Below are 25,915 nucleotides of genomic sequence, written 5' to 3'. Positions count from 1 at the left end.
AACAACACTTCATGCTGTTGAATTGGTGCTGCTATTTATGTCAGAAGAAGTACTTTCTACCATTTATCACTGTTTTAGAAGAGTACATATACCCAGTGATGAGCTGCCAAAATCTTAACAATGGGTTCCCTCCTCACCCCCGCCACCCAGGATCCCTGCCCCATCCACCCCTGTCCCGACTGCCCCCAGAACCAGGCAGGAGGGTCTCGTGGACCACCGTAGTGGGTGCCCACCCCACCCCTAAGAGCCAGAAGGACCTGCCGGGGGGGCGAGGTGCGGAGTCCCGGCGGTGCTTACCTGGGGCAGCTCCCAGGAAGCATCTGGCAGGTCCCTCTGGCTCTTAGGGGCAGGGGAGTGTAGCTAGGAGGGCAGCAGCCACTCCCCCACTAATCACATCAAAAGTGGCACCTTAGGCGCCAACTCCCTGGGTGCTCCGGGGCTGGAGCACCCACGGGGAAAAACTGGTGGGTGCAGAGCACCCACCGGCAGCTCTCCGCCCCGCGCCCGGCCCCAGCTCACCTCCACTCCACCTCCTCCCCTGAACCCACCGCCCCGCTCTGCTTCTCCGCGCCCGCCCCCCACTTCCTGCGAATCAGCTGTTTGGCGGGAAGCCAGGGAGGACTGAGAAGCAGGCCACGGCTTCCTGCTCAGGCAGAGGGTGGCGGAGGTGAGCTGGGGCGGGGAGCGGTTCCCCTGCGCGCACACCTTCCCCCCCCCGGAGTTACCTGCTGCGGCGCGGGCGGCCCTCCTCGCACCCCCCCCCTCGCCCCCCGCCCGAGCTCACCTCCACTCTGCCTCCCTGGGCCTGAGTGTGAAGCCTACGCCTGCTTCTCAGCCTGCCCCGGCTTCCCATGCGAACAGCTGAAAAAAGAACAGCTTCTTTGTGGGAAGCTGGGGGGGGGGTGGAGAAGCAGAGCCGGGCGGCACATTCAGGGGAGGAGGCGGAGGCAGAGCAGAGGTGAGGTGGGGCTGGGGGTGAGGCGGGGAGCTGCCGGTGGGTGCTCTGCACCCACCAAATTTTCCCCTTGGGTGCTTCAGGGCTGGAGCACCTGTGGAGTCTGTGCCTAAGGCGCCACTTTTGGCCGGTTAAATTTAGAAGCCCTTTTAGAACCGGTTGTCCCTCGTGGAAGAACCGGTTCTAAAAGGGCTTCTAAATTTAACAACCGGTTCTCGCGAACCAGTGCGAACCGGCGCGAACTGGCTCCAGCTCACCACTGCATATACCTACGTTCAGGTATCATTCAAAAATAACATTGGAGAATGCTACCTGGACTAACTGTTGTCAGCTAGATTTTTGAATTATGCTAAGTATTGTCAACATTCTGGAGCTCACCCTGAGATCCTAACACAGCTGAATATGCCATCTGCAGATTCCCAGTCAGGAGACCTGAGGTTCTTTTTCCCACTTTTCCAGTCACTCACAGTATGATCTTGGACAAGGCACTTGAGCTATCTTGGCCCCAGTGTACCCATCTTCAAGTAAGGGTTAATGGTACTTACTCACCTTTGTAAAAACCTTGAGATCTTCAGGTCAAAGTGGAAGAAATATTGAAGTAATATTTTAAAACCTTTGTAACAAGTATAATCATGGTTTTTTTTTTCAGAAGAGACCATACAATTTCAAAAACTAGTTGTGCATTATTTTGCTTGTACAACTAATTTATTGTATCATACACATACACACACACACACGCACAATTTTCTTCTTTCACTCATTTTTAATTTGCCCCTCATGGCTCTTCTGGGTGAAATTGCCATTGCAATACAGTAATATCAGGTCATTGAACACAACAGGTTTTCAAACTCTGCACAGAAAAAAGTCTAGCATCTACAACATTATAATAATTCAGAGAGTATCATTTATGAAAGCTTTACATGGGCTTTTGGTAAGGTATTTCATTCAGAAAAAGGCTTCATTTATGCATGATTTATTGATATTATTACTATATTTTTTTCTGCTGACCTCATCTACCCAATAAATGCACAGTTTCTCCCAACTCATGATCTCAGAGGAAGGTGGCCAAAAACAGCATTCCCATTCTAAAAGGCATTTCATGCCTACTGCAAATAATTTACAAAAACAGAAGAGTAGCATTTGCAGCATACTGTTGCCTTGTGCAGCCATGCATACATTTTACTGTGGCAGGGAGAATAAGTATTGGAAGCTTCAATTTGTGTTTATGGAAGGGCTATTCTGCTGATTAGAGATTTTAAGAAGGTTGTCTTACTTCCCCTGAAGAGCTGTCATGCCTAAATGTTTACCAGATGCAGGAAGTGGAGTAGATTTTCAAATTCAATCATTGCCATGATGAAACAGCAGTTCAGAAGTCACAGATTTCCATATTCTTACAAATTCTACAGAGAGACAGGTTTCAGAGTAGCAGCCGTGTTAGTCTATATCCGCAAAAAGAAAAGGAGTACTTGTGGCACCTTAGAGACTAACAAATTTATTTGAGCATAAGCTTTCGTGAGCTACAAGCTGTAGCTCACGAAAGCTTATGCTCAGATAAATTTGTTACTCTCTGAAGTGCCACAAGTACTCCTTTTCTTTTTACAGAGAGACAGTATACCATAGCCTACAAATGCCAAATCCAATTCTTCTGCTATGGCTCCTTTAATGGAAACAAACATGACCTCTATCAACCATAAAAGCATTTTCTCTACCCTTTTGTCATTAAAATTATTCAGACTATACCTAGTAAGTAAAACAATAGAATAATATTGTTTTGTACTGTGACAACCTTTAATCCCTAGCCATACATCAACAGAAAAGTAATAAGGATAATTTAGTAATAACAAAAATGTAAATTTAAAAGTTTACATTTTCCAGTTATCACCCTGGATCCCTCTTGTTATATTGGATGATATGCTTAAAAGGTGGTCATATCAGACTATTCCTACTTTTTAGCATATTACTACTGTTATCTTTAATGAAGTAAATAAACTTCCATCCATTGTAAGGGAAATCAGCCTGTGATTCTTATATAAATTTTATTTTTCTTTCAGACTGGTTTACTTTAGAAAAAGCTAAAATAAATCCGGCTGAAAGAAAAATAAAATGTATATAAGAATCACAATTTAAGCGTATAAAGGGGGAAAACCCCTAAAATGTTAATTGGTAATCAGGTCCTTAAATAAATATTAACTCCTCTCTCTTATCCAATGTCTGCTTTAAGAATTGGAGTGTCTATTTGTAGTCTCAGTCAAGCCTACAGCCTAACTTGAGTTTCCTTAGCATCGGCATGTGACCAACAAAATGTTTTCTGACACCTGCCTATTAAAACTTCTGATGCACACAGTACCATAATACAATAACTATAACAACCAATAATAAGGGAACACACAGGCAAATGAAATAGATATGTTTGTTTAACCCAAAAGTAGGAGTCCTGAGAGCTGAATTTCAGTTCAGACTCTGACACTGACTTGAAAGACACTAAGGTCTGGGCAAATCATTTAACCTTTCTCAAGTCTAGTTTCCACATTTATAGAATACATATCCACAAAGCATTTCAAGATTTTTGGAAGAAAGATGTTACGTATGGGTAAAGAATAATTACTAATGATTTCAGAAGAGGAAAGAGGGAAAGCACAAACCAAAAATATTATTAGTCATTCCCCTATTCATCCCTAAATCCTAGAATAGAAAGATCATGTAAAATGTGATGTTCAATTAAAGGGAAAACCATCCCAGATTTTCTTCTTTATTAATGTTAATTATAACAGGTACTAGAGCTGGTGGTTTAGTGCCAAAACAGAAATCACAAACATTTGTTTCTACTCCAGACCACTGTCTAGTTCCACCATTTTTTTTCCTTTTATTAGTGAGACATTTTTGTTCACACAAATGTTTGGAGAATGGCTGTTCTCCATAGGAATACTCGTATTTACATATCAAAACAATTTCTGTACAAACATTCTCTATTCATTATTTACTATATGTTTTTCCACTATTCTTTATTCATTCTATGTCTACTTAAACTTTTAAGCAGGCCAGGTACAGCAGAGAAAACAACAACACGAGAGTCAACTAACCAATCAGGTGCAACGAACAACAGTCATAGCAAACAGTCTATGATTAATCTATAGGCTAAAAATTATCTGCCCAGTCTATTCAGCAAATGCTTATGAGTACACACATCTACAGAAATAAACAGAAAATAACCTGGCTAAATTCACTGTCTAGTTTATTCACAATAAATGATTCAACCACGACTAGCAGTGATTTTCACCCTGCTGAAAAGTTCCCAGTGCCGAAAAATATGTTTAGCTACAATGATCTGTCAGCAGGCATCTCGTCATAATTAACTAGTCTTTTCCAGAGTGAAGTCAAGGAATGCTTGGGCTGGAAGCAGTACAGCATTTAAATCTTACAGTGGCCACTATGGAGCATCTAAGGCAATGGTTCTTGACATTTTGGGGCTCAGAACCCATTAGTAAACCTTGATGGCCTGTTGTGGCACAGTTAATAGCTTTAGTGCAAAAAACATTTGCCTTACTACATATTTCTTACCAACAGTATCCACATCAATGTAATAGGCACTAAATAAGTACACTGCACACTGTAGCGGGGGCTTCTGCAGCTCCTGTCCTGTGGAGCTGGCTGGGTTCAGTTTCCTGCTTTAAACATTGAGACTACCTGAGTTGCAGCACTGCTCAGGTTTGGCCTGGCTCTCCTGAGGGGGAGTTGGCCAAGCCAAATTTGTGAGAGTGGCATTCCAATTTGGCGGATGGGGACGCAGAGCTTCTTATTCAAATTTGGCCCAGTCAGCATTCCCATGACATCATGACAAAGGATGCTGCACCCTCGTGCACCAGGTTGCAATGACCGGGGCTGGGAGTCAAACCCTAGCCAGCCTCACAGGAACAGATTGCAGGATGGGTTTTGCAACACACATGCCCTAGGGCCTCCCACGCAACCCTTGGACACATTCCCATAACCCAAATTTGTGTCACAACCCAAAGGTTGAGCAACCCTCATCTGAGGGGTCATTGAGCCTAGAGAAAAGTCTAGACAGGACCAATGCAGAAATAATTACTTACCTGTAACTCTGCTTTCTGCATATGATCTCTCACAAGTTTCTCCCTCTTGGGATCTCAAATGTCCGGCACGAGACTCACCAGAACTGAGGCATCTATGCAGCAAGATAGGGACTTGACTGAGGTATTGCACCAAGTTGGCATTCTCACAGCGTAACTAGTTGACGGCCTCTGAGCATGGTCTTGAGACATCAAGGCACACAACTATCCAGATGCTCTGTCGCTGCACCAATAGGTTGTACTGAAGTGGTGGATCACAGGACACAGGGTTAGACACACAGATTGCATCTGACACTAGGGTGACCAGATGTCCCGATTTTATACGGACAGACCTGATTTTTGGGTCTTTTTCTTATATAGGCTCTTATTACCAACAACCACCTGTCCCGATTTTTCACATTTGCTGTCTGGTCACCCTGTCTGACACAGTATCATTAACTGGCCTAACTCCATGTTCAGGAAATCTAGAGTGATAGAGCAGAACATAAATGTAAATCTGTGTGATGCTCCCAGGCAACAACAAAATGAAACCTTATGTCTCTAGGGAGTTGGAGCTGCACGGACTGGAAGTCTGTAGCTGAAAAACATGCACATTCTGGCATCTGGGAAAAATTACTACCATTTGTACTAGTAAATGAAACCTGGTCTCCTGGCTCTCCCCATCCCTGCTTTAATCACTAGTCTATGCTGACTCTAATGGAAGTATTAGTTTCCGCCTATCCTTTATTTTAATAACTTTAAATAAATATTTGCATATTAAGAGAAAAACAGACCAGGTAAAAACTAGAAATCCTAATAAATTAACCAGTTTAAAAGAAATGAAATGTCTGTAAACAGTTTCTCCCAAAGATTGAGAAGGCATCTCCATAAAGTCATCATTTGAGCATCATTATAAGCACTAAGAGTCAGCCATTGTCTTGAAAAATGTTTACATAAATACATACAGTTGGGTTTGATATACATTCAGGATGATATCTTCCATCTTTTTTGTCAGTGTATGCAACTAGCTTAAAATTTGTCTGTTAGAATTATGACATGAGGAGTATTTTCTATTAAAGTCTCCTTTGATTAGTCCTCCCATGCAGTGAACAAGTGTATCTTCTTGATACTTCACTGTCAATTTTTTAAATCTCAAATGCTACTGAGATTTACAATATACTTGCAGGCTCCCCATGAAGATTTGGAAGAACCTGACCCTGTTATAAATAGGGACTGGCAGTCTGTAAATAAAAAGGATAATGGAATTGCTAACAAGCTCTACTTCCACCAAATGTAATGTTATTGCTCGATCTGAAGCTGGATTCATGAATTCCATATGGTTGACAATTTCCTACTTCTTATAATACAAGTTGGAGGTGTCTAAAATTTGTTTGCAATAAAAAAAGTTGGTTTTGAAATCTGCTCATAAATAATTGAGCATTTAGTTTCTATATCACATTTTCCCCCTGATCATTAAACCACCATTAAGAAGGGTTGGAAAATATTAACCAATTTCTCATGTTGGTCAGCCACATTTTCAGTGTCACAGATGCTCCCACTTTTCAGTAAAAAGGCCTATTACTACCTTTTTAAATGAAAACACAAACATTTTCCCACTCCAAATATATTTCACAGTTTTGGTGATGAGAAGAACTCCTTGTCTTTAAACCTTTAACAGATTGCTGCATTTTACCGATTGCGATATTTTTTCTTTAAATTATTTAATAAACTTTCATGAGGACCCAAATGATGAAAGACAAACGACTAAAACTAAAATCAGTACACATATTGATGTAAGCAGGGTCTGAATAAGTGACGAATTTGGGGAGAAGAACTGACCTTGTTTGCATAAACACATCTACTCTGCCTAGGTGCGCAGCATAATGGAGTTGCAAGTCACTTTGTTATCAGGTGCAGGGCAACTAAAGTGGTGTAATCTTTGTTGTATGAATAAAGGGCAGCAGATCTTTTCTTGGCATGGCCTGGTTGAGGAGTTCACCCTCAATTGAACTGTGCTCGCTAAGGAGGGACTTGTAGGGGTGCCAAAGTCCAGTGGAGACGAGAGAAAGTGAAGACAGGTGTTGCTATCTCATGGTGTGGGCTCTAGTAAGAGCCCTAGATGCCATTTGACCCTTCTTCCCTCTACTGTTTAATGGCAAAGCTGATTAGACTCATTTGAGAGTCTTTTGTTATGGATCACTAGAGTTGAAATCACTGGTAACTAGGGCCTTGGCTATACTTGCAAGTTAGAGCACATTAAATCAGCCCCGGGCGCCCTAACTCCTGAGGTGTCCACACTGACCAGGCACTTAGAGTGCCTGGACTCTGTGGCTGGAGCGCTCCTGGTAATCCACCTCCACGAGAAGTATAGAGCTTTCAGCGCCCTGGCTGAAATGCCGGGGTGTCAGTGTGGACGACGTGTTGCATTACTCCGCTGTGATTGGCCTCCGGAAACATCCCATAATCCCTTGAAGTCAAGTGGTTATTGTTAACCACGCTGGTTATTGTTTTGAACTCGGCTGCAGGCATGCAGATATCCCCTTTCAATGCTCCCTTTCTGACAGCCGGCTGCTTAGCTGCTCCGGGACACAAAGCAAACCATCACTGTGGGATGCTCCTGCTGCAGAGGCAGGCGTTTGTGCGTGTTGTGAGAGAGAGAGAGAGAGGCGGGGGTGGGGGCTGATGTTGGGGTTTCCCCCTTCACGCTGCCACTGTCTGAACTTACAAGAGAGCCTGCTGACACACTCTGCCCCCCAAAACAGTGCCTCTCCCCCCACATACTCACAACACACTCCGTCACACTCCGTCCCCCCTCCCCATTTGGGAAACACGCTGCAGCCACTTGCACTCTGGGATAGCTACCACAATGCACGGCTCTCGGTGTTGTCGCAAGAGCCGCTAGTGTGGCCACGCCCGTGCACTTGCAGCTGACAGCGTGAACACACGGCAGCGTTTTCCCTGCTGTGGTCTCCAAGGGCTGGTTTAACTCCCGGCGCTCTACAGCTGCAAGTGTAGCCGTGCCCTAGGTCTAAGTGCTAAGCCTTAGGCCTGCTGTGGGACAGCCTCTCTGGTGAAAAAGAATGTCCAGCCTGCACTAGCAGAGAGGCTCCCCCACGGAGAGCTGTGGTGGGACCTAAAAGCATCCCAGAGGTTGCAGTAGAGGGCAGCGGTGGAGTGAATGACAGTAGAGCAGCTGGCAGCAGAGTGCGCACCAGCGGAGCGGCCTGCGGCAAAGCAAACCGCAGCGGAACAAGAGCGAGTGACGGCAGAGACGCAGAATGAACAGCACAGCAGCCCCTGACGCACTGCTCAGTGCTCCCTCCCCAGGTTAGGAGGTGAACTCACAAGAATGCACGGTGCACCTCCAAGTCTTTGCTGACCAAGGACAACAACTGTGAGTGGGGTGGGGGGAAGGGAGAGGGGAGCGGCATGTTAAACAGACATTTGGTTTTCAGACTTTCACACCGCAAGGCAAGAGACTGAGGAAAAGAACAATGCCCACAGTACTCTAGGATGGGTGTTTTGCTCATGGCCATATGTTTTTGAACCAGGCTTGTGGTGTTTTCCCAAATTAATGCCAGGTTCCTTTCCCCCTTTATTAAAAGTTTTCTTTTCCATACGCATAGTCAGTGCTTGCGAGTGTGGTTGTATTGCCTCTTAGAGGCACCCAGAGGTGGTGTGTAATTCTCCCAGATTACTGAATCGGGGCTTGAGACAGTTCTGTTATCCCTTGTTGCTGCCAACTCCATCAGACAGAAGGGTTACACTAGGATATCCCAGATATAAGAAAAATATTTACCTAGAATTCTGCTTTGACAGTTTCACCTCACAGGATTCTCGTTCTTGGTCTCAAGCCTCTAGCTTCTCTGCAGTAGAGAAAGTACAGTGCTATAGTACGAGTCAGCCTTTCTGCCAGAGAAACTCTCAAGCCAGGAGAGCGGACACAGAAGTGGACTCAGAAGGTATTGCAGCATTATGAAGGGAGGGGGAGGGAAAGGAGGAAAGATGAGGCTCTGCCTAGACTATCCCACCCTCCCAGTGTCCCCTGGACCCACAACTGTGCAGGGGTGGCACCCCTCCTCTCCAGCGGGACTAAGACCCATGCAGGCACCCATTCCCACTGTGACTGGGACAAGGGCACTATTCCAGAAAGGAGACAGCCCCCAGGCAAGCCAAACTCTCCAGTGGGCAGAGAAGCAGCCTCAGCAGGTTTCTGCAGCAGGGACCTATGAGCGCTAATGAGGTCATCAGACTGCGTTCCACAGAATTCTCTGTTTTCTCTGCCTGCACCCTCAATCCACGTGGAGCCATTCCCACCACAGCCCACGCCAGGCTCAGTTCCTGCCTCCCAGCCCAGCCCACCAGGTGCAGCGTCACTCCCCCTCCCTGAGAGTGGACATGGGCGGCTGGAAGCGGGACAAAGACAGGTGGGCCCCTGGGGAGAGCCTGGTACAGGAGCTGGCCCCACAGCAGCAGCGGGGAAGATCAGCCCTGGCTGCCCCACTTCTCACTTACTTTTGGCCCCGCCAGTGCTCTGTCATGATGGGGAGCGTGGGACCAAAACTGAGGGAGTTGTGTTGCAGCCTGGTGTTTGGCGCTGCAACTGGATGTGCACCAGGTTGCTAAATTTTGGCTCCAAAGCCCCCACGCCATAACAGAGGGGCCACAGAGCCAGACCTGAGCAGCGCTTGGACCCCCAGTCGCAACACCACTGAGTCATGGCCCCCTGATCATGACAGATGGACAGCAGGGCCAAATCTGAGTGGCGGGGGGTGGGTGGGCGATAGTGCTGCTTCTCCTCACCGCTACCAATAGTACTCACTGTGCATAACCAACACGGTCTTCAATGTTCCCTCTCCCTTCCCTTGGCTTTCCATTTAGCTAATCTCTTCCTCACTAAACTCCACCCAAGAAATTAACAAAACACGAAATAAAATCAATGAAGTAATATACTGTTTACAAATCACTCTGCTTGTGTGTTAGATCCCTTTTCCCAGTCCTTTATCTGTCATCTATTTATTTCCTATGTAAGCCCTTCAGGGCAGGGACTATCTGTTACTCTGCTTGTACAGGTTTCAGAGTAACAGCCGTGTTAGTCTGTATTCGCAAAAAGAAAAGGAGTACTTGTGGCACCTTAGAGACTAACCAATTTATTTGAGCATGAGCTTTCGTGCATCCGATGAAGTGAGCTGTAGCTCATGAAAGCTCATGCTCAAATAAATTGGTTAGTCTCTAAGGTGCCACAAGTACTCCTTTTCTTTCTGCTTGTACAGTGCCTATTAGCATAAAACGGCCCTGGCTGGTCTCTAGGCACTACTGACCTAAATATAAGAAATAAAAATAATCACATCCTCTGAATTACTCTCTTTTAATTGCCTCAGTGAAAGTGTGTGCCTAAGCCTGCCTTCAGAATGTTATGTTTTATAGCAGAGAAGTTAGAACAAAACATCAAATACTCTTGCTGGAAGGTTGCAACATAACACTACATAATTTCTGAGAATTCAGAACTATAACACACAAGCCAAAGAGACAAAAAGCAGGCAGCTTCCTTTAAAACTAAAAAAAAAAAAAAAAAAAAAGGAACCACCTCTCACTCCACCTTAGTCTAGACTGTCTGTAAAGTGACTCTTATTAGGCCCGATTGCATACTTCCCCATAGAGCCTCCTAACCTGCAAGCAAGACCAGGAAAACCCCCAGGGTACGTACAGTGATGGAGCACAATTTTAACACAGGTTTCAATACACTACAAAGAGCAAATGAGGCTCTTGTTGCTGAAGTCTTTTGGAGCCCACAATATAGATAGGGCTTCAGAGTACAGAGATACCAAAAACTTTGCAGGGTCAGAATCGGGCAATGCAACCAACCCAGGCTGCCTTCTGTCCCATGCCAGCTGGAAGTGGTGAATCTGGATTCATTCTAGAATCCACTCAACTCCATGGCAAAACGGACTCAGGTGCCTATGGCAATCAGATTGCAACACAGGTGTTGGAACTGGGATGCTGCCGCACCCAGCTTGAAGTGGTTTCCTTCATATATGGGGTTTACAGTTTTGTTCAATGGATCTCAGCACCCCCACTGTACAAATTGTTCCAGCACCCTTGTGTTGCAATGAATCCTCTAGAGTCCAAAAGCACTTGTGTAAGTCAGTCTATGAAAGCTCAAACTGTTCAGCCACCTTGGGTAGGGAATGGGTTTGAATACAACTTGGAGACAGGAAACTCTTTTGCCTCAGAGTAAGTCGACATGGGACCCTCTCCTGGGTAGTAGCCTGGATAACTCTCAGAGACTGAGGTCATTGTCAAGGGTAGAGAATGGGAATCAGGCACAACAAGAAAGGAAAAGAACCAAATGGCAAGAGGAAACAGGAGCCTCTCCTGGTAAATCCCAGAATAAATATTATCATAGCCCACAGCCAGAAGATAGATTGCAAGAGAATTGCTCATGTAAATGCATTTAAAATCCTGTGGCCAGCCCAGGACTAAGGAGAAAATCATGCAAACAGCTGAGCAGAGAGGACTGCTTGCAGCAGCACTCACACAGGGAGCTCACCTCAGCAGCAGATAGCTGCTCTCTCTGTTTGTTTCTGGATGGTATCTGGTTGTACCACTCACACGTTAGGGTTGGAATGTTCCACCTCCTGATGCTAGAGGAGAAGGTGCAGCCTTCCAGTCATCTCTAGGAAGTTGGAGTTGTGTCCTGTTTTACGTTGGAGTGAGATTGAGAACCCTGTAATAGTCTCTCTTGAAAGAGCCTGTTACTTTTTACAGGTAACAGCACACTGCCGCAGCCAGCCCCGATTAGTAACAGACAATTTCTGTTTGGATAATTAGGTATTAACAAACAAAGCGTCCTGTAAATTGCTGCATGCCAACAATGATTGAAGTCCTGGATACTCTCAGACACTTGCAAGGACAGCTCTTTCACCCACTTAGAAAAATACGATGCATTAACTCATTTTTCAATTTCCCCCATATATGCTAGTAAATCCTTCCTTCCAAGACCAAAACTTTCCAGAAAAATGCTCCTGACATGTCTTGAATGCATACCAGTACTAACAAGACGAAAGATGCAAAAATCATGAGTCAGACCCCCCCCCACCCCATCATGAATTTCTTTTCTAAAAATTATAATTTTTTTGGTAGGTTTTGTGGTTTTTGTACTCCTGCCATCTCCATGTGTATGCATGGGACAATTACTGTTGCCCACTTTCCCATATTTATTTTGTAAGGTGATTCTGACACCTGTTGCAGGAGCTCTCAGCCCCACTGTTCAACGTATAGCAAGTAATCTTAAAACTGCAAAGGAAATGGGAGAAGTTATGGTCATTAAGAATAAATAGGAGGTCTAAAAAGGACAGGTAGAAGCATGCCCATTATTACCCATTCCAGTTTTTAGTCTCTCCTTTTCAGGTAGTACTAAAATAGTCACCCAAAGAGTATAGGTTGATATATGGATTCCATACTCAGGAGGTCAAATTCGATGATCACTGTAGCCTTTTCTAGAATCTGTGACTCATCTTTCACATCCTCAGGTTAGTTCTGAGAACAACCTGTTTAAATCTGGCACCAGTTGTATTTAGGTTGTTATAAAGGTAAGAAAGCACAGGCTAGGGGTCTAGAGAGCCCAATGAAAAATCAGACTGGCCTTCTTAACACTTGTTAACATTAGACATTTTGAATGTATGCATCTTTCCTTCTATTGTAAATCCTACTTTACTAATGTGTTGCTCCATCTCAGACAGTGCATTTGAGAGCTTCTGCACATTCCTGGAATGAGCATTGGTCAGTTTGACATTGGTCACTCTCAAATTACATAAAAAAATTATGTTACTAGAATGTTATTTAGGTTGCAAAGTCAAGCACCTGAAAGTTGCCCTGTGCAAATTATTCTGCCCACTTGTGCATCTATCCTGTGGCACTGAATGAGACTAGGATCCTGTGGAAAAATAGCATGCGTTCATAAAATTAAAGACGATTACAATACATACACACAAGGGGGCAGTTTAAAGGTTGTATGGACATGCATAAAACTAGCATTTCTTAACTTTTGAGTGACTGATGATGGAACCTGAATATTATTCTTTTAATGTATTTTAATGTAATTTCTTAATATTTTTAAATGAAAAAAGGTAAAAAACAAAGTTATGTACAACTAACAGCCCCCTCCATTCACACATCGTCATCAGAGTTCAAATCCTGATCCTCCAGCACCACAGCGTAGGCTGATGCTACTTGAGCTACATGATGAACTGCTTTAGCTGGCAGCAGCAAAGGGCTATTATCCCAGAGTGGAGATTGACTGCTGGGTCCTGGTGGTGTCCTACACCTGTCAGCTCTCTCCTCCCGCAACCTGGGAGTTGTGGTAGCATTAGTTCCATGGTGTGGGGAGAGAACAACTGCTGGGTCAGGGAGGCGTTCGCAGAACGTCGATCAGACCCAGTTTCTGCTCATGTGTTATACCCAGAGAGGGTGCAGGCCATGGGGGCCAGATGCTAGATTGGAGGAGGGGAACTCAGCCCAGCTCCCTTTCGCTTCCCACACTACAGGTTCTCTGATGGCTCCCAGACATTCCCCCTACATGGCTGCTGCTGCAGGAGCAGTGGTTGTGAGCTCAGCGTTAGAATGTTGGTAATCAAGTTATTTTGGAATGGTGACAAAATTTTCCTGATGAACACAAACCAGAGAAATAGTAATTGTTAACAGTTTATATCTCAGCAAAAGCTGAACAAAATTTCATAGTAAAAGGGCACTTGTATATTTATTCCCCCTGTTGAATATGAAAGGCCTATTGTAAGCTATTTCTGTATTAGCTGAATTTCTGAAAGGAAAGATTTATATATAATAGAAAGAGTTAGGCAATCTAAATATAGGATTTGGTAGTACCTTCTCCTACAACTACTTCCTTTATGGGGGCACAATGTACCAATGACTGGAGGGCATTCACTAGCTGTTGGACCAGCTCAGAAATTCCACTTATTCCTGTGAAAACAGAAAGTCCAGGTAAGAGCCCTGATATTCCTCAGAATTAAGTAGAACACTGCAGCATGTCAAGTCTGTCTCCCCATGGCTAATGTGAAGGATATAAGAGTGTCATGGATTCCCAAAAACTATGAAAAAGCTGCAATATTTAGGAAATTACTTTTTCTTAGTTGAGGGATTCACTTATTTAAATTGTCCATTTTGTTAGCCCAGTTCCATAGCTCCACTTGCTTCCACACACACTTCTGAAATGCTGGACTAGTTGAGATACTATATCCTCTTAAAAATAAATTGTGAGCCTTGGCCTTTTATGCCTACTTAAATATAAAATCAGGTTTAAAATGTCCATATATAAAGAGACCAAATATTTTGAATAGCTAGCTCTAATTTTTTTTTCTTTTTTTTTTTTTTTTTTTTTTTAAGATCACTGCACTCCTGATCATTTGGAAAAACAAAATGGCCAAAACTTCTGTAGATTCTACAAAAACAATATTTAGTGCTCCTTGTGCTTGCTAGTCAATGGATTACTTACACACTATTCCTAAAGCTCTTTTTACACAAATGACATTGCTCAGGTACAAAGATATTTTGGCAGGATATAAAGCACCATGAAAGTTGAAGCTGTTAACTAAAACCAGGAATTTTAAGATGCATAGAACAAAATCAATGTTAGCTACATGGAAAAAAGACAAAATTGTTAGAGGAAATCTGTCAGTATGCTACAAAAGTATAACGGAAAATTAAAAGTAAACACACAACATTCGAAATTCCTTACAAGCGTCTTAATTCCCCACTTCCTACTCATGGCATTCCTCTAAGAAGGCAGAGTGGTGGCACATGTCTCAAACATAAGAACTTCATCCAGGAACTGGTAATTCTTGAACACTTCTGCATCAGCAAGTCTAATACAAAGGGGATTTCTTTTAGGGGTCAATTTTCCCATTGATACAAGAAAGATTTACATATGCAAGGACATTAGCATTAATGGGAGTTACCCACATAAATCCCCTTGCAATGATAGGAGGAAAGACCCCATAGTCTGCAAAGATCCAAGTTCTAATGATTACCTGTCAAATGGCCCTAAGCATCATCATCACCAAAAAAAGCAGACACAGCAGCTTCTTGGCGGAAAATACTTCCCAGGAAAGGGTAACTGATTGCTGTCAGAGATCAAGCAATACAACATCAGGAAGGAAAAGTGGCATCAAATTGCATGTTTGAATATTAAGGGTTAATCCAATTAACCAAAGTTAAAAAGAAAGTACTCATTAAAAAAGGAATTCAAACATATCAAAGCACTTGTTAGAAAAAAAGGTGTGAATATTGTATGAGCTCCAAGGTGCTTGAAGGATAATACAGCCACTTGTTTAAAAATTCAATTAACCTTATCTTTCTTTAACTTGATTTATTAATAATCCCATAGATAAATTGCTGGTTCTTAAAAAGTCATGTTATCTTTTGAATACGTCCTGTCTGACAAGCCGTAAAAACTACTTCAAATAAACCTAACCCTCACTTTGTAGGCTTAAATCATTTAATTTGAGAACAAACCACAGTTCAATACATGATTTCCATATAATAAAAGATCAACAGTCTCGTCTATTCCTATTCCAAGTGAGCTATTGGGTACTCAACTACCACAGGAAAAAACATTTAAGATTTCATTCACTATATGAAGACGACATGAAAAGAGTTTTTAGCCAATCAATGTAGTGGAAAATCATAGTTTATGACTTGTAAGTTGCACAGCCCTTGTTTGATCTAAAAATCAAATGTGTAACATTACAAACCTTTTACTTTACATTGACATGAATGCATGAAATATATTTATTAAATATATATTATTAAGTAAATTTCTTGGGATGTACGTAAATTTTAATCACATTACAAATAGCAATGTGACAATAAACTGACATTAACAAACAGTACAGCAAAAGTTTAGAAGCTAGCAGTAAAGTGCTTTTCTTGCACAACTGAAAGAAAATACAGAAAGAAATGCATGTGCAAGCAAACCTTTAATTTTAAAACAACAAATGTAATTTCCTTGTAAACAGAAAAGATGAAAACTCAAACATGATTCCTGTTACTGAAAGGCAAATAGAAACCAGGTTCTTGTCTTAGTTCCTTTACAGATCTGTAGATGTTAACTATAATTAACCTACATTCATGCTTTTTGGTATATACACAGCAATGGTAGCTGAGAATGAAAAGGCAGGCAGGCAGGCAATTTGTTACCATCTGTAATTAGCTGCTTAATTGCAAGCATACCAAAGATCACTATTATTTAGCAATCAAAATGGATTTCATCTACATTTTTTCTGAGGACTTTAAGATTACACAGCACGATGCCTATCTAGCAGAAACAAATGTGACAGAATGTAAACATTAACACACATTTAATAAATGCAATTTGGATATTGTATGATGATGCATGACAGAAAATAATGTTCTACATTGTGTTAGCTGTGTTGTAAAAAAATAAATAAATCGACCTTTATGGCACAAAGCCATCTCCAAGGCAGGCACATTTACTGAAAAACTGTAGAAAATCCTAGCTGTGTCAATAATTTCAGTCAATACCAGACATCAATTATTTGATGGCATTATTTGTATTGATGTACGGTATTAAAAAAACAGTACTATAATTTGCTGTATAATGGTATAATCATATCTAAGCTTATGTAGCAGTTTAAACTCTGACCGTCATCAACATTTGTTCACCATGTATATGTATAAATATTGGTGATTTATACTATATATATTTGACTTCAGGTAATTTTTTAGATTTTATGGTAAAACTTCCACCACTCAAATTTCAGTTTTTTGTAATTAAAAGTCCATATGTACTTATTTCTTTCTTTAGCTAGAGTGTATAATTTCAAAATATTATTTAGAAGAGAGGTGAGAGCCTATTTACTATCATTAACCTTTTCAAGATTTTTCTGGTTTTGTAATTCTGTACACAAACCAAGTTTATAAATACATTTACAAATTCTCTTGTATAAATATGCTTTATGATTTATCATTACAAAATGCATAATTTACAGCTATCTCACGACTTTTAGATGCATTATCTGGGATGAAGACAATTGTAATTATAACCAGTCCAACATTTTCCCTCCAAAACTATGGCCAAAATTTTCTATTTTAACTATTTAAATTTTTCAGACCCTCGTCCTGCAAATCCTTATGTATGTGCAAGTTTGGGGCCTTAATCTTGTTTAAACAAAATATTTACAGGGACTCAAAACATGCTTATTTCTGGTAGTTCTTAATTATGTAAACAAATCCAGCAGTAATTATATTTTCTTCCTGACTAGACTGTGAAAGTCACTGGCAAATATAGTTAAATTCATGACACCAATCAAAAAAGGAGTGTATTAAATGTTTATAATGTTTTAAGTCCTACTATACATGGTTTCAATTGAGACCAGTATATTTATTACATACAGTTTATTTCTGCTTACTATGAATAATGAACTTATGACACCAATTTCAAAAACTAGTATAGAATATTTTTCATAAGCAAAGTAAATGTGATATTAGCTATTCTAAAAGCAGCATTCAAATGAAAAACTTTTATGTTTGCTGATACAAGTCCATCTGCTTGAACACCCTAGAACTGTCAATACTGTCTAATGTTCCCTCCTTATATGCAATTTGGAGGGAAAGATTTTGGGGCAGATCCTCAACTGGTGTAAACTGAAGTCAATTTAGCAATTACAATTTACATCAGCGGATGATTTGTCCCATTGTCAATTATATTTAACTAACTCACAAGTTTTGTTGCTATTGATAATCTTCAAGTGTGTCTCTGTTTGTAAGGTGGAGGAATCATTACTAAAAACCAAAGTCTTCTCAAGGAAATTAAAATCAGATTTGAAAACGAAATGTTTTATTTTATGATTCTGGATCCAGCTCTCTGACAGGTTGAGTATTACTCAATTATAAGCGGTCTCACCGAAATCAAATGAGGCTACTTAAAGAGTAAGATACTTATTCAGCCTAAGTAAGGAGATCATATATAATAAATACAACTGTTTGTACTCCCCCACCACCAGGTCAGTCAAACTCTTTCACTGAAATGATAGTAATACTGGGTTCAATCTCAGTACGTTCTATTCTTCATGATGTTCTTCTGAAACTTTACAGCTATCTCCATCACTGCTTTCCTCAGGCGAGGGCTCTGTTTTTGCATTGGATGAACTACTGAATCCAGGGTCTTCTGGCTGAGTCCCATCTCCATCATAGATAATATCTTCTGGATTTGGTGGTGGTGGACAGAATTCCTCCTTAGGAAACATTTCTTGAAAAAGTGTCTCAGCCTATTCAAGGAAAACACAAAAAGTTAACTTTAGGTTGAGGTTTAATATATTGCAGAAATATTTTACTGATATTTAAGATTAAAATTCTATCATTGCAAAAAACTATAATGATCATTTGACAGAATTACTAAAAACAGATCAAAATCTGAAAGAAAACCAATTCAGATTGGTCAGATTCTGTAGTTTTTAGAGTTTCTCAGCAATTGTTGGTGCATTCTACAGTATACTGCAAATGTAGCTTTCATTTACAAAAATGTATGAATCTTTTTCCATTGAGAAGACACACGTGGTTCCAGTTCAACAACAGAAGCGGCAAAGGAAGGAAGTAATCTCTTCCCTCTCAGAAGGTATAAACTTCACAGGGCCATTGGAGCCATTAAAATGTTAACATTTAACATAGATCATCTATCCCCGAAATACCTCCTTTTTAAATTAAAAACCGCAAAAAAATCATAGCTGTATTGCTTGTATGTAGTATTTACTACTGATGTTTTTCTCATTAAAGGCATAGCTCAATATTCATTACTATTCCTGTAAAATGTACTATTTTTGTTGACAAATGTATATGTATTTTTGCATGATTTATTTTTATATTTTACAAAACCAGTTATAAATGCTTATATAGCTATAAAGTTTGTGTTTGCACGCATGTGTACCCAAACACACAGACCACTTCTCTGAAAAAGGTGTCTATATACATAATACATTATATCTGAATAAGAATAAAGTAGCTATAAGAAGTAACACATTGATTTCATTAAATAATTTATTCCAGACACTGTTAAGGTTCAGTAATTAAGCACTTAAAAGTGACAGTGTTAAGCTGAAAGAAAAGGAGTACTTGTGGCACCTTAGAGACTAACCAATTTATTTGAGCATGAGCTTTCGTGAGCTACAGCTCACTTCATCGGATGCATACCGTGGAAACTGCAGCAGACTTTATATATACACAGAGAATATGAAACAATACCTCCTCCCACCCCACTGTCCTGCTGGTAATAGCTTATCTAAAGTGATCATCAGGTTGGGCCATTTCCAGCACAAATCCAGGTTTTCTCACCCTCCACCCCCCCACACAAATTCACTCTCCTGCTGGTGATAGCCCATCCAAAGTGACAACTCTTTACACAATGTGCATGATAATCAAGTTGAGCTATTTCCTGCACAAATCCAGGTGGACACAAATCAGATGTCAAGAATTATAACATTCATAAACCAGTCGGAGAACACTTCAATCTCTCTGGTCACGCAATCACAGACATGAAGGTCGCTATCTTAAAAAAAAAAACTTCAAATCCAGACTCCAGCGAGAAACTGCTGAATTGGAATTCATTTGCAAATTGGATACTATTAATTTAGGCTTAAATAGAGACTGGGAGTGGCTAAGTCATTATGCAAGGTAGCCTATTTCCTCTTGTTTTTTCCTACCCCCCCCCCCCAGATGTTCTGGTTTAACTTGGATTTAAACTTGGAGAGTGGTCAGTTTGGATGAGCTATTACCAGCAGGAGAGTGAGTTTGTGTGTGTATGGGGGTGGGGGGGATGTGAGAAAACCTGGATTTGTGCAGGAAATAGCCCAACTTGATTATCATGCACATTGTGTAAAGAGTTGTCACTTTGGATGGGCTATCACCAGCAGGAGAGTGAATTTGTGTGGGGGGGTGGAGGGTGAGAAAACCTGGATTTGTGCTGGAAATGGCCCAACCTGATGATCACTTTAGATAAGCTATTACCAGCAGGACAGTGGGGTGGGAGGAGGTATTGTTTCATATTCTCTGTGTATATATAAAGTCTGCTGCAGTTTCCACGGTATGCATCCGATGAAGTGAGCTGTAGCTCACGAAAGCTCATGCTCAAATAAATTGGTTAGTCTCTAAGGTGCCACAAGTACTCCTTTTCTTTTTGCGAATACAGACTAACACGGCTGTTACTCTGAAACCAGTGTTAAGCTGGCGACTGTCACAGTGATTTATGTTAAAAAAATGCTTACTGTAGGACGAATCAGGACAGATGCTATTATAATGCATGGAGTACAACTGTAAATACACTACATTCTGGGTAAGCATGGAACTGCAAAGGAACAATAATTCCTGCAAATCATACATTTTGCATAGATTCAAGATCTCGGGGACCAGAGGCAAAATCCCGGATAGCCATAGCTATGTAAAGGTGTCATTACTTACCTTATTCAATTTAAACAGCTTTTCCCAAATTAAGCAATCTCCTTTTATAGGCCATTTAATGATTCTGATTTACAAGGAGAGCTAAGGAGTCTTACAGTTTGGGGATTATTACGTAGAGAACACCAAATGATACCCACTGTACAGACAAACTGAAGACAAGTTTCCTGTCCCTAAGAGCTTACACTCTAAGGCAAGTGGATCTGGAACTAGTACACAGCCCCACAGAAGTCAATGGGACTCTACAAGAGCACAGGGATCCACCTGAGTGCATCTCTTTGCAGGATCAGGGTCTAAATAAAGTCTGAAATGAGATGAGATTTGTACTCTCCACTCCCACTTCCCACCTCCACGTGTGAAATTAGGGGTACTCAAAGGAGCTGGATTTTCAGCTTGGAAATGGAGACTGAATGGGTCTATTTATTCACAGAACAGATACAGCATGGACAGCGGCAACAGAAGATTCCCCCAGTCTCTCCTTTCAATATACCTCATCCTGACGTGGAGGTATCACTTCAAGAGATTAGAGGATAAACTTAGTTTCTGTGCCCATCCAATCACTGGCATTTGCACTGGCCAACAATGAGGTCAATTAGTACCAATTGCAGACGTGGGTTTTGTGGTGGGGGTGCCTGTCCACTCAGGAACTGTTCTGAGCTTAACAAGTTCACATTAACCAAAGAGTATTCTAATGATGAACTTCACTCATCTCTGACCACCAATGAATTTGAACTGAGATTCCGAGGATGAAGGATTCCATTAGTAAGCTTCTATCGAAGTGACACAGACTCATTTCCCTATCTTTGTAAAATTCTGGTTTCCCTAATTTACATTTTTTCTCCTCTTTCAAAACTGTTTTCAGTTCCCAATCAGGAATATAGCATATCTAATACACAAATTCTATTTTACAATACAAACCATGCCTTTTCAATTTGAAAATCAGCCAAATTGATTTTTTGATTGGGGGAAGAAAGAAAAAAAGGCCCCAACTCTTTATATCAAGTCTCAAAGGAAAATTTTAAAGATAATGTAAGAAAAAAATCCCCAACATTTCTATTTTAACCCACAGCAAAATTTTATCAACAGTTACTCTGGTGACATTGCTATGATGAAGAAAATGCAATGGCATCTTACATTTAAAGAAAAGCACCATCTAAAACAGACCAACATTTGCAGTGCATCTGCCTTTGATAGTCAGTATCAAATTAGCCAGCAAATACCCACTCCAAAACTTGGTCAGATAATTATGAGATTGAACATGGACAGCATTTCTCAGTATGCTACGTAGGACAGCATGACTTTGATTGTAATTGAACAATAGTACAGAGTGCTTTCACGTCTACCAATTAAAAGTTAACCGTATTCCGTTGAAATCATGCAGAATAACCAACAATAATTTAACAGCCTCTTCATTATAACACTTTGGTATTCATGGTAAGTAACTGATATATAGTAAATAGTTTCTTTGATATTTAGTGGTTACAGGTAACAGAAATTTACAGACTGGAACGCTAAGTTAAGCGCCATACACTATTGTGTAGAGAAACTACAGAGATATTCCACTGAATGCATCCGATGAAGTAAGCTGTAGCTCACGAAAGCTTATGCTCAAATAAATTGATTAGTCTCTAAGGTGCCACAAGTACTCCTTTTCTTTTTGCGAATACAGACTAACACGGCTGCTACTCTGAAATCTACAGAGATATTGTAGTTTAACAACCATTACACTGTTTTAAAAAAAAATTAAAATGACAATGTACTTTATAGTGTTTTTCTGTATTCTGGACATCTACCTTTAATAGCTTGCACAGAAGCCATATAACCCCTTTCTATTTAACACGTATACAGAATCCTGTTGAACTAACAATCGGATGAAATACAAAATGGCCAATACATTTCATAAATCTCAATACTTCCAAATACCACCAGATAATGGGGAAAAGGCATGCAATGCCACAAATGTTGACAGGATCTTTAGTGCATACTATTAACTTGAGATGAATAATATCTTACACATTTTAAATACAGTGCAGGTATATTATACTAAATATGAAACCTTGAATTCAACCAATACACTGACGTACTACATTATAATTCATCTATAAACAGGTTATGCTGTTGAACAAATACATTTGGGAGCCAAATTCTGCCCTTGATTTAAACTCAGAGCTCCTGTTGTCTTTAGAGAGAGCTCCAAATAGCACTAATTCCTCTCTTTAGCCTTATCCCAGAGGAAATTAAAACATCACATCAGATTAAAACCCAATATGATACACTAGAAAATTAACCAATTAAAATTGAGGTTAAATAGCCTGTTTACTGGATTTTTGGCAGTAAAATCATCTGCAAAGAAACTGTGGTACTGTCCTATAGACCATACTACTAGTTATACAAAAATCAGACCACAAGATTCACAAGAACTGGTAATCCTCAAAAGTAGTGCAAGTGGAACTCATGGAAAGCAACACTAAGAGCAAACATGGAATCAATCACCTATGTTAGAGAGAGATCATCCAGATCATCACCATGCTAATATAGCATGTTCCCTACAGTAAATTTTCTAGTGGTTTTTGTCCTATGCAGTTTAAAAGTATCCTAAGTGAGGGAACTTCCACCACATTCCTAGGAAGATTAATCCATAGCCTCATTTTAAGGAAGTCTGCCTTATGTTCAGCCTACATTTTCCCAGTCTTAATTTAATCCCATTACTATTTCTAGTAACATCCCTGTGTTTCATACTAAAATGTTCCTCTCTCTCCTTGCTGTTTAAATCCTTTTTGTATTTGCGAACTATGTTCCACTGAAAGCTAGTCATTGCTTAGGTAAACTGAATATATTATTTCCCTAAATCAACCCCTCCAGCTCCTGGTCATTTCTTCGGCTCTTCCTCTGAGCTCAATGCAGTTTACAAATAGCTTTTTCAGTGGTCACTTGCCCAGAAGAGAATACATAATTTTAGCTGCAGTCATTTCAGAGCCATATAGAGAAACAACAACAATCTGAATTTTTAAATTTAAAGAACAGGAGTAGCTTCCATTTACAGTAATATCACTCATATTGAAATGAAATTGAGGGGAAAACAATGATGGTCCTAGAAAAGGTGGTGGATAAGAGGGTGTGGACAGAATGGTGTGAACATGGTATACCACAGCTCATCACTGGGTAAAAAGTGTACTGTAAATATGCCCAAAATTAACTTTTAAATGTAATTTAAGCAGCTTTTAATTTGCACTCAGTTTAAAATGGTAAAACAGTTTAAAATGATCTTTTAAACAAATCATTGACAATGTAACAGTGCTACCCTAATGTTTTTCACTATTTCTCTCTGTATAATCCTTTATCCTCATAGTTTATCATCTTGGGAAGCAAATTATTGCCTTGTAAAACAAAGTGAAGGATACTATTAGCCCTTAATTATACTGTTCTGACACTACAGTTCAGGCTGTGTCACCCATTCCATTATAAAACCCTATTTTAAGGAGTTTATGCTTGGCCATAAAAAACTGCAGCTGGATAAAAGTTTTCCACTCATGTTCTCTGGCCAGAGCCACTTAAAAAACCCTCAACTTTTAAAAAATACTATAGTCACTTAACATTATGTAGGTGTAAAAAGAGTTCATGTGTGCTAGCATTGAAAGCACTCATAACATGGTGATAAGTGCAGTATATAGGTCTGAACTGCCAACAGATCTTACTAGGGTGGATGCTTGAAGGGAACAGCAAAGAAGAGACACCTCTGAGGGTCTTTTTTTTGGGTGAGTCAGGGCCTGGACACAGTAAGATCCATTCTTCCTCTGCTGCACAGTAGTAGGGAGCGCAGACAAAGATGAACTAGGTGATATAGTAGTACTGGAGGGGCATCCTACCTGCAGCCTGGATGATTGGGCTGCTGTTTATTCCACCCATAGTTAAGGTTATTTCCACACCTCTCTGCTGCTCTGATAGGCAAGTAACTTTTTTTTGGTCTTCTCCAAAGCATTGGGAGGCCATGTCTTCAGTTGAGCATCGCTGTCTTATAGCTTTTCATAACGCAAACAGAAGTTGCATGATTACATTCCATTGTACTTTGAAAATTTACTCTGCAGTGTGAACTCTACTTTTAATTTTTCTGGCTTTTCTTGGTTAGTGTTGCTTTCTTCTCTACAAAGACACCAGAATTCACCTTATTCTCTTTATCCCCACTGCCAAAAAATTGCCTGTTCTCTGGTTATTTCCTATGTGATTAAATCTATCCTGTGTTCTTTGGTCTTCCCATCTTTCACCTGTAATATAGCCAAAAATCTTGATACTGTACAAGGATCATCCTTTTCAGTTATGTCTGCTGCCTTGATTCTATAACTTCCCTTCACCACCCCCATTAAGTTTTAACTTTCCCTCTATTGTCAATTCACATCAGAGCTCTGTCCATGTCTAAATTATGCCCCTATCTTCTGTTATAACCCAGTGTTCCACCACAGTGTCTTCTAATGATCCCTTTCTTTTTATCCCACTCCTACTTTCAAGTCTTCCATATTGCATCTTATTAGCTGACTTCTCTATGAGCCTCAAATTTTCAACTTCTTCTCTTCCAAAAAATTTCTCAACAGTCACCAGTTCTATGAAGCACATTACAGCTATATTGCCAATGCACTCTGCTCTGTTTTATAACGAACTGTTTTATACTCAGCACCAGCTGAGGTCTTTAAACTGAAAGCTCTTCAACCACAAAGTTGAAAAACAGGAGTTCCCTTACCTGTTTGACAGCATAGTCATTTCCTAATGCACAATCTGGCCCAGAACAGACATAGACGTTTGAGGGTAAACAGTCATATGAATTCCTGTCAATGCCTGAAGAATCTCTCATGTTGAAGTATACTGCCCACAGGACTCTGGGCTTTTCCAGTCCTCCTCCATTTTCGGACTCTAAATGTCAAGAAATATTTTCAGTGACCAGCATTCAAATATAATAAGAGACTTGTATAATTCAGAATAATAAAACAGTCAATTCAGTTATTAGCATGAAATTGCTGTAATAGAGTATAAATATATACATTTTAAAAGGCACTAAAGCATACTGATAGTACTTTTAATGCATTCTTATTCTAAGGTTTCAAGAAAGAAATTTCCTAATTCGCCAATTAACATTTTAAATCTTGCTGGATTATTACAATTTTTAACTTTTGAATAAAGTTTTCAGTGTTAAAGTAAAAAAATTAAGTTAATTTGCATCCAACAAGCCTTATATTGCTCCTGATAGACCCCAGCAGGGTCCTATTACAGTATGTGCTAAACTGACCACCTCATTCTGGGGTTGTGGATTTTGACGTTCAATACATTTTCCAACCCTTTTCACTAACTGGTATTACCCTCAGTGTTCCCTTTTTAATTTCAAGAACAAATCACATTAAATGTTTTTCCATGACTGGTTTAGAAA

General features: G+C 40.5%; 1 protein-coding gene across 4 annotated transcripts in view; it reads right to left on the bottom strand.

Annotated features, from left to right (window-relative positions):
- Nucleotides 1-15,514: 15,514 nt before the first annotated feature.
- CHM (CHM Rab escort protein) overlaps nucleotides 15,515-25,915 on the bottom strand; it is a 147,495-nt gene continuing 137,094 nt past the window's right edge. For all 4 annotated transcript variants that reach the window (XM_073360879.1, XM_073360881.1, XM_073360882.1 and 1 more), the window contains 2 exons: nucleotides 25,235-25,404; nucleotides 15,515-18,323 (listed from right to left, as the gene is read on the bottom strand). In XM_073360879.1, the coding sequence (XP_073216980.1) occupies nucleotides 18,117-18,323; nucleotides 25,235-25,404 (377 nt within the window). In that variant the 3' untranslated portion in view covers nucleotides 15,515-18,116. The remainder of the gene's footprint in view (nucleotides 18,324-25,234; nucleotides 25,405-25,915) is intronic.

Source organism: Lepidochelys kempii, chromosome 9, assembly GCF_965140265.1.
Source record: "Lepidochelys kempii isolate rLepKem1 chromosome 9, rLepKem1.hap2, whole genome shotgun sequence".
Lineage (NCBI taxonomy): Eukaryota > Metazoa > Chordata > Testudines > Cheloniidae > Lepidochelys > Lepidochelys kempii.
The sequence above is the reverse complement of the archived record's forward strand: the minus strand, read 5'-3'. Positions and strand labels throughout refer to the sequence as shown.